Source organism: Archocentrus centrarchus, chromosome 13 (assembly GCF_007364275.1).
Source record: "Archocentrus centrarchus isolate MPI-CPG fArcCen1 chromosome 13, fArcCen1, whole genome shotgun sequence".
Classification (NCBI taxonomy): Eukaryota; Metazoa; Chordata; class Actinopteri; order Cichliformes; family Cichlidae; genus Archocentrus; species Archocentrus centrarchus.
In genome coordinates, this window is record NC_044358.1 from 13,884,476 (window position 1) to 13,898,150 (window position 13,675).

At 46.8% G+C, this 13,675-nt stretch overlaps 1 protein-coding gene across 2 annotated transcripts; it reads left to right on the forward strand.

Annotated features, from left to right (window-relative positions):
- The first annotated feature begins 972 nt into the window (after positions 1-972).
- ap2m1b (adaptor related protein complex 2 subunit mu 1b) lies at positions 973-13,282 on the forward strand. Of its 2 annotated transcripts, XM_030744877.1 has the most exons (6): positions 973-1,308; positions 2,855-2,972; positions 8,032-8,374; positions 10,202-10,284; positions 12,308-12,379; positions 12,460-13,282. In XM_030744877.1, exons 2-4 carry the CDS (start codon positions 2,899-2,901, stop codon positions 10,247-10,249), a joined length of 465 nt encoding a protein of 154 aa, XP_030600737.1. In that variant the 5' UTR covers positions 973-1,308; positions 2,855-2,898; the 3' UTR covers positions 10,250-10,284; positions 12,308-12,379; positions 12,460-13,282. The 2 variants fall into 2 exon arrangements, 1 of the variants encoding a protein (XP_030600737.1); XR_004020821.1 differs by lacking the exon at positions 8,032-8,374 and having other exon boundaries at positions 1,129-1,308.
- The last annotated feature ends 393 nt before the right edge of the window (positions 13,283-13,675 follow it).

The window sequence follows — 13,675 nt, forward strand, 5'->3', positions numbered from 1 at the left end:
CAGCTAATCCTCCTCCTCGACCTGTGCTTCGAGCATTCTGACAGTTACTGTGACTCGGGGGTGTTGATTCATTTAAACTAACATATTTATCCTGCTGTAACCAGGTTTCTGTAAGGCAGAATAAATCAATACGTTGATCAATTATTAAATCATTTACTAATAGGGACTTGGAAGAGAGAGACCTAATGTTTAACAATCCACATTTAATGGTTTTATTCTTTGGTGCAGTTGATGAAGCTGTATTATTTATTGTTTTTGAATTTTTATGCTTAAATAGCTTTTTGCTGATTTTAGCTCTGGTTTTTGGTGGTCTGGGAGCAGGCACCGACTCTATGGGGATGGGGTTTTGGGGGGATGGCAGGAGGAGAGAAGCTGCAGAGAGGCGTGTAAGACTGCAACTCTGCTTCCTGGTCTCAACCCTGGGTAGTCAGGTTTTTTGTTTGTTTGTTTTGTTTTGTTTTGTTTTGTTTTGTCTTGTGTGTGTGTGTGTGTGTGTGTGGGGGGGGGGGGGGCGGGGGGGGGGGGATGAGAGCTGCTCCGTCCACAGTGGGATGGACGCCATCTCTCCTTACAAGACGGAGCTACAAATCGTCACCCTCTTAAATAATGGCCTAGGTAATTTTTTAACGAAGGTTTTATTTTATCATATTTTCAGTGTTTGGTTCAGTTTTTTTTTCTTTTCTGAAAAACCTAAAAAAAAAAATGGCTTAGGCCATTATTTAAAGAGGATGACGATATATGTCTGTTCATATATCCCCTATTCGTCCAGGTAAAGGTTCATTAAACTTTTTTTTCCAAGGTGACCCTGGCAGGGGTGAGCCTGTCTCTGGGGAGCCGGAAGCCTGGGATGTGAGGTGACGGTCTGGGCCCCCCGACAGTGCTGTGAATGACTCATGTCTCCTTCCTGCTGAGATATGAGGGAGTGAGGGGCGCATCCCGATCTGTTCAGCTGCCACCTCGGCTGCGGAGAGCGGGCACAGCGAGAGGGAGCCGGCTGGGATGCGCCGATGTTGAATCCCAACAAAACCCAGCTACCCCGCAGCTGAAACAAAGAGCCGCGGTGGTTAAATAAGGCCCTGTAGGGCAGGGAGGGTCCTGGCGGAGGAGGGCGGTGCTCTGAGCGGGACGCGGCCAGCGGGGCTCCGTCAGCTGACGCGATGTTCCAGCCGCGGCGCCGACATCTTGGCACCGAACGGAGGAGACGGAGAATCCGGTTCTCACGGTCAAATGTCCCGATGGAGTGACGGCGGGGCCCGCGGGGTTCAGGAAGAGTCCGCCCGGAGACCCAGCAACCCCTCTGCGGAGCCGGTAAGGACACGGAGCGCGGTCGGGCCCTCCGTCCGTCCGTCCGCCCGCACTGCAGCAGCAGCGGCGGCGGCGGCTGACCGCTGCAGCGTTAGCAGGTGCTGCTAACAGCTAGCTCAGGAACAGCCGTCAAAAATCACGGTTTTCACTCATGTGGCGCCGATCAGTCCCGGTTTTTACAGCGTGGATTCACGCGTCGTGTCCTCAGTGAGGTTAGAGGAGCCGCCCTTCAGTTCGGCTCACACAGAAAGCAGCTGTGTGTAAGAAAAATGACCCTTTTAAGCGTTTTTATGTGTCCGTGTCATCGAAAAATAACGTTCTCTCGAGCGGCGCCGAGACCTACGTGACTGGGTGGGAACCTCATTCCTCCAGTTCAGATCCAGATAACACCGGGACACACGGGGCAGGCTGGTTTTCCTGTACGCCGAAAATAGCGACACAGCCCGCCGTTACCGGCCGCTTAAACGATCTGAGGGGTTTCGTATGTAATCCCGTGAAATTGAATGCGACCCGTTAAAATGGAAATTCGTCCAATGGAGTTCGGAATGCGCCCCTGAAAGGCTGCAGACCGTCATCTTCACTGAGGGGATTTTTTTGTTCTGGGTTCATGTAAGATTATGACTTTCAGCCAGTTTAATCATGTTACAGTTTCAAAGCGTTTTTCTTTTCTAGAAACATAATAATAATAATAATAATAATAATAAAAAAAAACATATATGAAATAATAAAAGAACCGAAAATGCCCACCCTTTGCAGGATCTTCATGAAGAAATATAGTTCATAATTAAAGATTTAGAGGAAAACTTCCACAGTAAGAGCAAAGATACTTAAGATTTAAATAAATAAGATTTTTTTTTAACTTGATTGCATTTGAAGAAGGGTCTGTTTAATGTGATATAAAGATAAATCCACTTTTACAGTTTTTTTTTTTTTAAACCAGAGAGGATGATGGACTTGTTGCGATGCTGTGTTCGAGTGCTCCTCTCATAGTCAGTTTTCAGAGCTTTCCTCTGACTTTGCTGTGTTCGTTTAAGATCAGGCTGTAGAGCAGCTCAGATGTTTGTATTTCACTGCTTGTTCCAGGATTCAGTGACCTGATATTAGGATTACTGCAAATACGTTTTCCAGTTAAGGGTGTGTGTGTGTGTGTGTGTGTGTGTGTGTGTGTGTGTGGACTACACCCTGAAATTAAAGGTTCTCTAAAAATAATATTTACATTCATTCGCCCTGTTTTCCGTTGCAATGCCATCAGCTGGACTGCGATGACTTCTTTTAGTTGATTTTCCAAAGTGATTTTTCCCAGTTGGGAACAGCGCCCCCTGGAAAACACATTTCTTAACATGATTGGCCGATTGAGGTGTCAATCAAAATGGGAGGGTCTAGCCTGCCATATAAAACTCACTTCATGCGTGGGATGTGGCCAGTTAACAGGATATGAAATGGGTTATCCAGAGCCAATAATAACCAGAGGGCGTCACGTAGTTTTTTCAGGTGATTTTTGGTGCGACCAGTTAACAGGATAACCTCCGTCCTCTTCATGTCTGTGCAGCAGTGACTCTTCACTGTGATTGGCTCTGACTGACAGTGACAGCCATGATTGGAGGACTCTTCATCTACAACCACCAGGGGGAGGTGTTGATCTCCAGAGTTTACAGCGATGACATCGGGTGAGTCCTCAGCAGAATAATCCTTTATATGATCCTGGGCCTTGGGGACAGAGGATGAGCCGAGGGGCATCCTGAAACAAGCTACTGTAGCCCTGCCCTTAAGACAACTGTCTTCTGATTGGCTACCCCTCACAAGCAGGTGGGTGGGGCTTCTGGACCAGTGCTGACCAGATAAGGATATCCTCTCGTGTGGAGTGGTCACACTCGACATCCCTCTGATGTTCAAACCTGTGCAGAATGTTTAATATTTTTAATGTCTTAAAGAATCTTAGAAAATGCCCACAGAGGAGATAATCAGTATTGATTGATTAATGATGGGTGAATCCAGCTGGGAACCTAAAGGGCCGCAGCAACGTCCCCAAACCAGGAAAAACACATTTCATTTAAAGTTTACAACGACACAAAAGTAAGGATCATTTTTGATCCTGAGGTCATCTTACAGCTCATCAATAGCAGGAAGTAAATGGAGCATGAACCCCAGCCAGGTCATCGTCGTGACAATCGGTGCTGTGGTTAAACGTGTGAAGCTGCAGATGGCCCCTCTCTCACCACCAGGGGGCAGAGCTTCCCGTAGTGCATGTTTGATTGTTTTTAGTCGGGCACGAGGCTTTCTTCTTCTCCAGGCTGCGAGAACGTGTTCGTACCTGGTTAAAGTAAGAAGTGACTCGCTGCTCTGTCTAGTGGTGCAAACTGTTACTGCACACAAGTACAGCTCAGCTCAGCTCAGCTCATCGCGGGCGTTTTGGACAAAGTGACGGCAGCTGTTACACAAATATTTACAGTACAAGGATTTACAGTGTGTACCTGTGATATCAGGTGCTCTTTTTGTTGGTCTTTGATGTGGCTGCTCTGAGTGTGGGCAGATCAAACGGTCGCGCGTGGAAAACACAGGAGAAAGGAAAAGAGGTGGAACAGGACTCGCTTCACTCAGATTTTCAATCCCAGATTTTCCTCTATCAAAGCAGCTGATCAGTGAGCTCAAAGGTGGAGAAGTGTCCCTCCACCCCGAGGTGGTTTCTGTCCTCACCTGCAGCCTGCTGGGAGGAGTCTGAAGCATTTAGTTTAAACTGAGTTATTCTGCAGATTTCTAAATGATCTAAAATATTCTGCTGTATGATCACAGATTAGGTGAAGGATGCTGTTCCTCTGGAAGCTCATTCTACCTGTCATTGGTTTTTCTGTAGTTAGTCGTGGCCTCGGTTCACCTCATTGGTTTTTCTGATCATGTGATCAACAGCAGAAGTACATTTCCAAGCGATCCCACCTGAGGAGCAGCTTCGCTTTGAACGGTTTGTGTGATTAAAACCTGCTGAGTTTGGATTTAATCTCAGAGTTTCAGTGAAAATCACCTGGACTTTAAATACAACCAGTTAACCAATCAGAGGCAGCGTGTAGTCACACCATGCATCGATCTGCCGATGATGACGAGGCGGTAAGGATGGATCCGCTCCGCCTGCCGCCGTCGCTGCAGAGCTGCGTGCTGAACGTGACGCTCTGCAGCTTCCTTTGGTCTCACTGCTGCTGACATGCAGAGGGAGCCTGTTGCTAGGCAACAGCAGCATAGCGGCGGGGCCTGCGGCGCCGACAGAAACCTCAGAGTGATGAGGTCACCGCAGTCTGCTCCGACAACACAGAGAGACAGAGTGGATCCAGATCAGTTTATTTTCCAGGGAACGGCGAGTCCACGTCTCCAGTTTTCTTCCTCTTATGGGCTCATATGTATTTGAAGGCAGTTTCCTCGCGGCTCACTCGGAGCTAAAAATTCCCCAAATTCCTGCATCCAGATCAGGATTGACTGCAGATGTTAATCAGCACAGAGCTGCGGTTCACATCCATAACTGATCATATTCATAGATCAGAAGTCCTGTGAGACCATCTTCACCGGGCTCTGCGTCTCCCTCCCATCACCTCTCCCCACAGATGGTATCAATAAACTTTATTTCTGCAGCAGCGCGTGCTTCAGGACAGCAAACGAAGGTGGGAAGACATTTAGGAACAGCTAAAGGAGAAACAGTAGGAGGGAATAAAGAAAATTAAAATGAAGAAAAAAGCAAATATCAAATATTTTAAAATGATCACTAAGAGAAGATGAAACAAAGAACAACATAGAATAAGTCAAAGTGGAGGCAGAGAGAAAGCTGCTTATAAAAATAGGTCTAAGAGGGAGTTAAAAGGTGAAGGTGAGCTCGCTCAGTCGACCGTCCCAACAGAAGACTAGCCTCGCTCCTCAGATGAGATTATGGGATGGCCAGCAGAGCCTTGGCTGAGGGCCTCAGGTTGTACCCAGGGCTGTATGGGAGATCTGGCCTTAAAAATCAACAAGCAAATGTTAAACTCAGTTCTAAAATTACGAGACGCCAGAACAGGAGCGACATGTTCTCGTTTTTGGTAGCTCGCCTGTTCCTGAGCTTAGAAAGGGATGTTGGCTCTGCTGCTGGTGATTTTATGAAGGGAACTGCTGAAAGGGTCTTTGCATTTGTTGGGGAGCGGTCCATACCAACTCTTTATGAGGGACGTGCGACTAGACGACTAGTCGTTGCTGTGTCATTAGTCGGTTAATCTGTCAATTGTTGTCCTGAATGTTATGCAGCCATCTGCCAACAGATGGTGCTGCAGCCCTGACATCGTTATAGAAAAACGCCATAACTCTGTAAATCTAGGCCAGAAATCTTTATTAGACCAAATATTGTTAGTTACTTTGAAGATGCTGAGTTCTCCCTTAGAGATGGGGGAGGAGCTCAGAATGAAGCCGCTGCTCCTTCACATTGAAAGAAGCCAGCTGAGGCAGCTGCCTCCAGGGTGAGGTGTCCCGGGCATGTCCTACCAGGTGGAGGCCCCGGGGCAGACCCAGGACACGCTGGAGAGATTATATCTCTCAGCTGTCCTGGGAACGCCTCGGTGTTCCCGGAGGAGCTGGAGGAGGTGGCTGGAGAGAGGGAGGTCTCTTTGCTCAGGCAGCTGCCCCCACGACCCGGATAAGCAAAGAAGATGGATGGAAGTTTGTGTTTGTTTATCATTTATTGGTGTCATGAACTGTATGACTTCTGGCGGTTAATCTTTTGGAGTAACACATGTTCATGTACACTGTCTGGCCAAAAAAAAAGGTGTCACACTAATATTTGGTTGGACCACCTTTAGCTTTGATTACGGCGTGCATTCGCTGTGGTATTGTTTCGATAAACTTCTGCAATGTCACAAGATTTATTTCCATCCAGTGTTGCATTAATTTTCCACCAAGATCTTGCAGTGATGATGGCAGATTCTGACCACTGCGCAAAGCCTTCTCCAACTCATCCCAAAGGTTCTCAATGGGGTTGAGGTCTGGACTTTGTGGTGGCCAATCCATGTGTGAAAATGTCTCGTGCTCCCAGAACCACAATTTCACAATTCGAGCCCGAGGAATCCTGGCATTGTCATCTTGGAATATGCCCGTGCCATCAGGGAAGAAAAAAATCCATTGATGGAATAACCTGATCATTCAGTATATTCAGGTAGTCAGCTGACCTCATTCTTTGAGCACATAATGTTGCTGAACCTAGACCTGACCAACTGCAGCAACCCCAGGTCATAGCACTGCCCCCACAGGCTTGTACGGTAGGCACTTGGCATGATGGTGCATCACTTCACCTGCCTCTCTTCTTACCCTGATGTGCACATCACTCTGGAGCAGGTAAATCTGGACTCATCAGACCACATGACCTTCTTCCATTGCTCCAGAGTCCAATCTTTATGCTCCCTCGCAAATTGAAGCCTTTTTTTCCTGTTAGCCTCACTGATTATCAGTTTTCTTAAGGCTGCACAGCTGTTCAGTCCCAATCCCTTGAGTTCCCTTCACATTGTGTGTGGAAATGCTCTTACTTTCACTATTAAACACAGCCCTGAGTGCTGCTGTTGTTTTTCTTCCATTTGATTTCACCAAATGTTTAAGTGATTTCCGATCACGATCATTCAGGATTTTTTTCCGGCCACATTTCTTCCTCGCAGACGATGGGTCCCCACTGTCCTTCCAGTTTTTAATAATGTGTTGGACAGTTCTAACCCAGTTTTAGTAGTTTCTGTAATCTCCTCAGATGTTGTCTCTGCGTGATGCAGCCAATGATTTGACCCTTCTCAAACAGACTGGCATCTTTTCCAGGACCACGCGATGTGTCTTTGGACGTGTTGTTTAAGAAATGAGAAGCAACTCATTGCACCAGTTGGGGTTAAATAACTTGTTGCCATCTGAAAGATAATCGCCCATGCAGTAATTATCCAATAGGAGGCTCATACCTGTTTGCTTAGTTAAATCTAGGTGGCGACACTTTTTTTGGCCAGGCAGTGTATTTAACATCAGTTGTCTGTTTAACGTGCAGTGTTCATAATGCAGGATGTGAGGTGGCACACAGTTAAGCAGCATTTAAATATGACTGTGATTAATGTTACACATGATTTTGTTTACACAGTTTTTGACATTTTCTATTAAACAGTCCTCAAACTTCATATCTGAGTGTTTCCCACTTTTAGACTAATCGGTCTAATTTTGTTATTACCTCCGAGTTAAACGTCGTCACGGAAGCTCCTGGAACATTTGAGGTTTACGACATTCCCATTTCAGTGCACGTATGTGGTCGGTCGTCCATGGCAGAGCAGGTTTAGAGGACATTTTCTCTTTAAAAGTGCAGTTTGGTCTGAAATGTCAGTACAGCTGAAGAACAGATGACCCTGTTTATCAGTCTGACTGCAGTGGAGGTGCTAAAGCACGTGTGACGTAGGATTTGGTTTTTCATAGCTCGGTCGTTGGGACCACAGATGAAAGCGTGATGCGTTTGTGGTCAGAGATGCTCGTGCAGAGATATTATCTCAGTGACAGCAGAGGATCCTGGCCCTGTGACCAGCCTTACAAGATTCAGCAGTCAGGCCTGCAGCACAGTTTGGCTTCAATAGACTGTGCTCAGAGCTGCTCTAAGGAGCCAGACCCTCCCCTTCTCTGATTTATTGCCAAGTTTTTATTATCTGAAAATTATTTTGACCTAAAAGGAGACAAACCCCGACCCTGCACGGTTTCCTGTTTCCTCCTCAGACCTTGGTCTGGTGTGATCTTCATCATGGAGAAACAGCGTGAACGCCTGGCAGCAGGTGCGCTCCCCGATCACCAACATCGCCTGGACCAGTTTCTTCCATGTCAAACACGCCATCATCCGGCTGGTGGTACTAAGCAGAACGTCAATGCCAGCATGGTGCTCAAGTTCCTCTACAAAATGTGTGACATTGTGACAACATACCTCAGCAAGATCAGTGAGGAGAACTTTGAGAACAACTTCGTCCTCGTCTATGAGCTGCTGGACGGTAAACAGACTGAGGAAAGTCACGGCACCATGAGAAAGGAGACGGTCGCAGCGTTGGAAGGATGGATGTCAGGAAAAGTACATAAATATTCACTTTTTTCTTTAAGCAGCTTTTTACACCTGCAGAGAAAAATAGGATCATTTTAAATAACCTTTAATGGTTCTGGTGTTTTTGAGCTGCAGACACAGCGAAGCCCTTTATGCAAATTTCAGTGCAAGATTTTTTTTTTTTTTTTTTTTTTTTTTTAGCCTGTCATGTCTGGCATCTTTCACAATCGGAATGATGATCCGAATGCACTGATGTACCAAACATATTTGCTTTGACAAGAACAGCTCTATATGTTTCCTATAGGCTCTTCTTGTTAATGTTTGCAATTTTATTTTTATTTATTTATCTTTTTATTTAGTTATTCATGCCAAGTCTGACAGGCAACAAGGAAGGGGCAAGAACAAGAGGTGGGGGGGAGAAAAGGGGGGGGGGAGAAAAGGAAGAAAGGAGATAGAAAAAAAATAAAAGGGGTTGATATACTCACACACACACATCCATACACACACCCATATGCACCTACACATACACACACACACAAACACACACACACAAGTTTATTGTTTGTAGTAATGTGCAAGTGCAAGATTTAAGGACCGAGAGGGTCCGGGAGGGGCAGGGTTTGAAGGCTGTACAGCAGGTAATGTGTTTCAGGTGTGGAGAACATCACTGTGATTGAGCAAATCGATTAAAGGACGCATTACGTTCATGTGACTGCACAGGTCTGCATTGCTGTCTCCCTGTGTCGTACAGACTGGGAGGGGGGGGGAAAGATGAAGAGACTTTATCATTGTCGGAGCTGCTCAGAAAGGCATCGATTTATCATAACGGGCTCAATCACAACCTGAACATGATGGCATATGTGCCCTCGTACAGAGTGTTAGACACTAACACTAAACCACAGGTACAAGCAGCAGGAGGAGCTGTCAGGTGTCTGAGCTCAGCCTGAGAGGTGATAGGGGAGCAGTCAGCTCAGGTGGTTTAGCACCTGATCAGGATCCAGACTGTGGAGGTTTTGTGGCTGGATGTTTGCGTTAGAGATGCACCGATAGAACGGGCAGGGACCAGAATTGGGTGATTTTCAGCATTCTCGGCCCTGATTTGTGAGCTCAGCCTGTCATAGGTATGATTACGAGCTGGATTGATTCAGCTATGCGCACACTCAGCCACGCACCCACAAGTTGTTAGACATAAAGTTCACCAAAGCAAACTGCAGGAGAACCACTACGAAAACGTTGGTAACAACAAACCTAACGAGGCACTAAAATCCGCTCAGCCGGCTGAGCCTCGGTATGAGCAGCGAAAGGATCAGAGCACTTAGGAGGGAAATGAGGAGACGAATGAAAAAGACGAGGGTCGATGTCCTGCTACCTGCTGAAGCTAGAAACATGCTGGAAGTACTTGACATTTGTTCTGCTGCACCTGCTTTGGTCAGGTCACACCTGTCAGGTAAAGGTGTGCACAGCAGCTCATTTCAGTTCATGATCTGAAGCTCCGTCTAATCACATCTGTCATTATGGAAATAACCTTTTGTTTGGTATCTGCTGTCAGTTACAGTCCGTCAGCAAACACCTGTATCAGCAGGTGACAGTCAGAGACGCGGAGCATCTGTGGGATTGTTTCCCCTCCAAACAGGAAGTGCTGTCTCCTGATGGTGCCGCCGGGCTGCTGCTGCTGCTGCTCTGTGGTTTTTTTAGGTTTTGATTTTTGTAGCGTTGGATGAGAAAATCAAAACCTAAAGAAAATACAGCGCTGACAGATGTCTCAGATGGAGGCACTGCGCCGTGAGGCTGCGGAGGTGGTGGTGATGGAGGTGATGATGAAGAGGGCGGACTTGTGACTGCGTTTGTGTTCTGCAGAGATTCTGGACTTCGGTTACCCTCAGAACTTGGAGACTGGTGCTGTGAAGACCTTCATCACCCAGCAGGGCATCAGGAGTCAGGTACGACTGCGAGTCAATCAGAATGTAACTGGAATCAAAGATGATCAATCAGCTGCCTGACTGGATGCTTTAAAGCAGATTAATTTTATTGAATTGATCAGAGTCTGAAATCTAAAATGAAACTGTGTGAACTGTGCAGCAATTTCATGTTCAAACTGTCTGCTTTTGTTTTTCCTGCATATCTGCAGCACCCCCCCCCCCCCCCCCCCCCCCCCCCCCCCCCCCCCCCACACACACACACACACACACACACACTCCAACAGCAGGAAACACACAGGAAACAGAGTCGGTATAAAGGTGGTCATGTGATCGGCAGACAGGGTTTGTTTTTTTATAATTTAGAGATGCCTCACAGTCTTGAGTCCTTCAAGCCCTGGGCTTTTATTTTGAAGATCCATCACTTTAATTTTAATGTTAGTGAGACTGAAGGCTCCGCCCCTAAGCTGCCAGTGAGCGCCTCATCAGACCTGCTCTGCACCACCTGCACATGCAACACCTGACCAACTACACCAGCTTCCCAAACACCATCTACACAGTACTGTGCAAAAGTCTTGAGCCACCCATCATCTCATTATATTTAGCAGGAAAATGGAGACCGGGTGCAGCTCAATTTTGACATCTCCACTGGCAGCACCAACCATGACAGAGCCTCCAGCGTGTTTCACAGACACTCTCTGTTGGACCTCTGTCCTGACCTCCTCCATACATACCGACAGTCATCGCTCCGTCAGACCTGCTGATGTTCAGCTCAGTTCTCGTGTAATGTGGCAGAGCTCAGCCTTTCCTTCCTGTTTCCCTTCATTATCCCTTTAACAGCGGCGATTGGCGCCAATGCACCTGTTACCTGCCCTTACTTGCCACGATCAGCCGATTAACACCAAGCGTATCACCACTGAAACGTCTGATCAAACACACTTTGAATCATTTGTCCTATCGGAAAAATCCCAATGGTTTCTGAAAGTAGAGAATCTGCATTTCACACCCAACATAAGGTTATTACGGTACAAGTCTGCAAATGGCTGCACCTCTGTAGTTAATGGGTCCGCCGGCAAGCCCGTGGTAAATAAAGGGTTATGAATGGCTTCCTGACAGTCGCCCTTTCATTGATGAAGCTTCAGTGAACAGCTGATGGATCAGCTGAAGGTCCAGATGATCTCAGGTCCTGTCAGATCTTTGCTGGATTTGTTCCAGTTTCTTAAGCACGTGACTTTCAAAGACTGTTCATCTGCAGTAGATAGATTTTTCTGAAATCCTGTTTTATGCTGTCAGACTGAGTTGACATTTTTTTTTTTTTTTTTGACCTGTCATGTCTGGCAGTTTTCGCAATCGGAATGATAATCCGAAGGCATTATTGTACCAAACATATTTGCTTTTACAATTAGTGCTCTATAAATTTTCTATAGGCTATTCTTGTTAATTGTATTTTTATTTTATTTATTCTTGCCAGATCTGACAGGCAGGGAAAGAAGAAGAGAGATGGAGAGCAGAAAGAAAAAGTTGACATTTTTCAACAAAGAGCCTAAAGATACAGTTTAAACTGGCTCTTCGCTCAGTGGTCTGTGATGTGCAGACACAACACTGGTTCATTCCTGAGTTTGGAGCCTTTTTATTCCTGAATGAGTCAGAGCTCAGGGGCTTAACCAAAAACATTCCTGTGAAAATAATCAGGTATGAGGACTGGACTGAAAGTGAGTGAAAAAGCAGCCGATGTCCACAGAACAACTTTGAAGGAGCTTCAGGAAGCTGGAGAACTGTTGCTGAAGTTTAAACTTTAAACATGGCAGGAAAGTCTGGGTGCTTAAAAGCAAAACATAAAGAAATGAGGGATGGCTCAAGATTTTTGCACAGTACTGCAGCAGCTGGCTCGGTTGGAGTCAAAGTTTCTCTCCTTCAGCTGAAAAAGCATCCAGTTTGGTTTGTGTTGCAGTGCCGTACAAACAATGTGTGTGTGTGTGTGTGTGTGTGTGTGTGTGTGTGTGTGTGTGTGTGTGTGTGTGTGTGTGTGTGTGTGTGTGTGTCTCAGGATAAAGTGTTTGCGGGGATGAAGGAGTCTCAGATCAGTGCTGTCCATCAGTGATAAGAAGTGAACTTTGAGGTAAGAACAGGAAGTCACGTACCTGCTGCACGCCGCTCTTCATCACCTGCTGCTCGTTAATTGCTCCTCCTCCTCTTCAGGTCTCGTTTGCTCTGTTGGGTCTGGACGTTTGCTTCCTGAAGTCTTTGAGCCCGAGGTGAACTACAGCGATCACAACCTCATTAAATGGGTTTGATACATCGACCGCAGTGGGATCTACAGGACGTGCTGCTGATGCAGCCGAGGCTCATGGGAAGGGGGGAAACCCCTGATGTCATAGTCGATGTGTTGGCCTGAAAAATGAGCAAATGTAACTTCCTGTTTATAATCTATGTTGTTTCGTCAGAGCTTCAGCCAGCTGCTGCACACACCTGTTCAGTCTGACTGAGGAGCCAATTACATTCCAGGAAGCATCGTGGTAGGAGGGGCTAAAAAAGACCTGACTGACAGCTCAAAACTAAATTCACATCCACAGTTTGGAGACACAGACCTGCAGACCAGGACCCTTTGAAGCAGTCCTGACCTGGATGCTCCTCCAGAGGAATTCCGGTTCCTGCCCGGCTGTAATTGGCATCCGGAGTCTGTGTTTACAGAGCGAGGCGTCACGAAGAAGCTCTGGGATCAGGTCCCAAACATCGAAAACCGTATCGGGTTTAAGTTTGTCCGATCTCCTCGTTTACCTCTGGGCCTGATCTCAGACCATCACAGCAGACACCAGCTTCTGCTTCAGACTGACCTGAGGGTCATCTGTGTAAGGCCCCGCCCACACGTAGCTGCCGGTCGGTCCCTATAGGGCTGTTCCAGGCTCTGGTTACCTAGGATACCCTTTGACATATTCAGTGTCCCCAACCTTTGAGCCACGGACCAGCCTTTAAGGTGTGGCGGATAAATACGTCAAAATAAATGATACCACCGTAATCAAAAGCGTGATATTTTCTAAGTATAATAATAAACACGAGTTCACTGTGTATTCTTATGCACCTCTGTCAGCAGCGTCCTCCTGACGTTGCACCACAGCATGAATGTTTTTGGCCACAGCGGTTTTTATGGGCAGTGGAGAGAGACAGGAAATGGGGGAAAGATACAGGGGAAGACACGCAGGCAAATTGGCGACGGGCTGGGACTCGAACCCGCGCCGCCTGCATCGCAACGCGGCATACTAAGCCACCCAGGCGCCCCGCACCACAGCATGAATAACATCCTCTCTGCATGCAACGCTCTCTGGTCGCCATGGTAACGTTTAAATATGCCTTCAAAATAAGACAAATATAGTAGAAATCGCCTCAGTCGGATTCAAATGGCCCAGTTTGGGCTCTA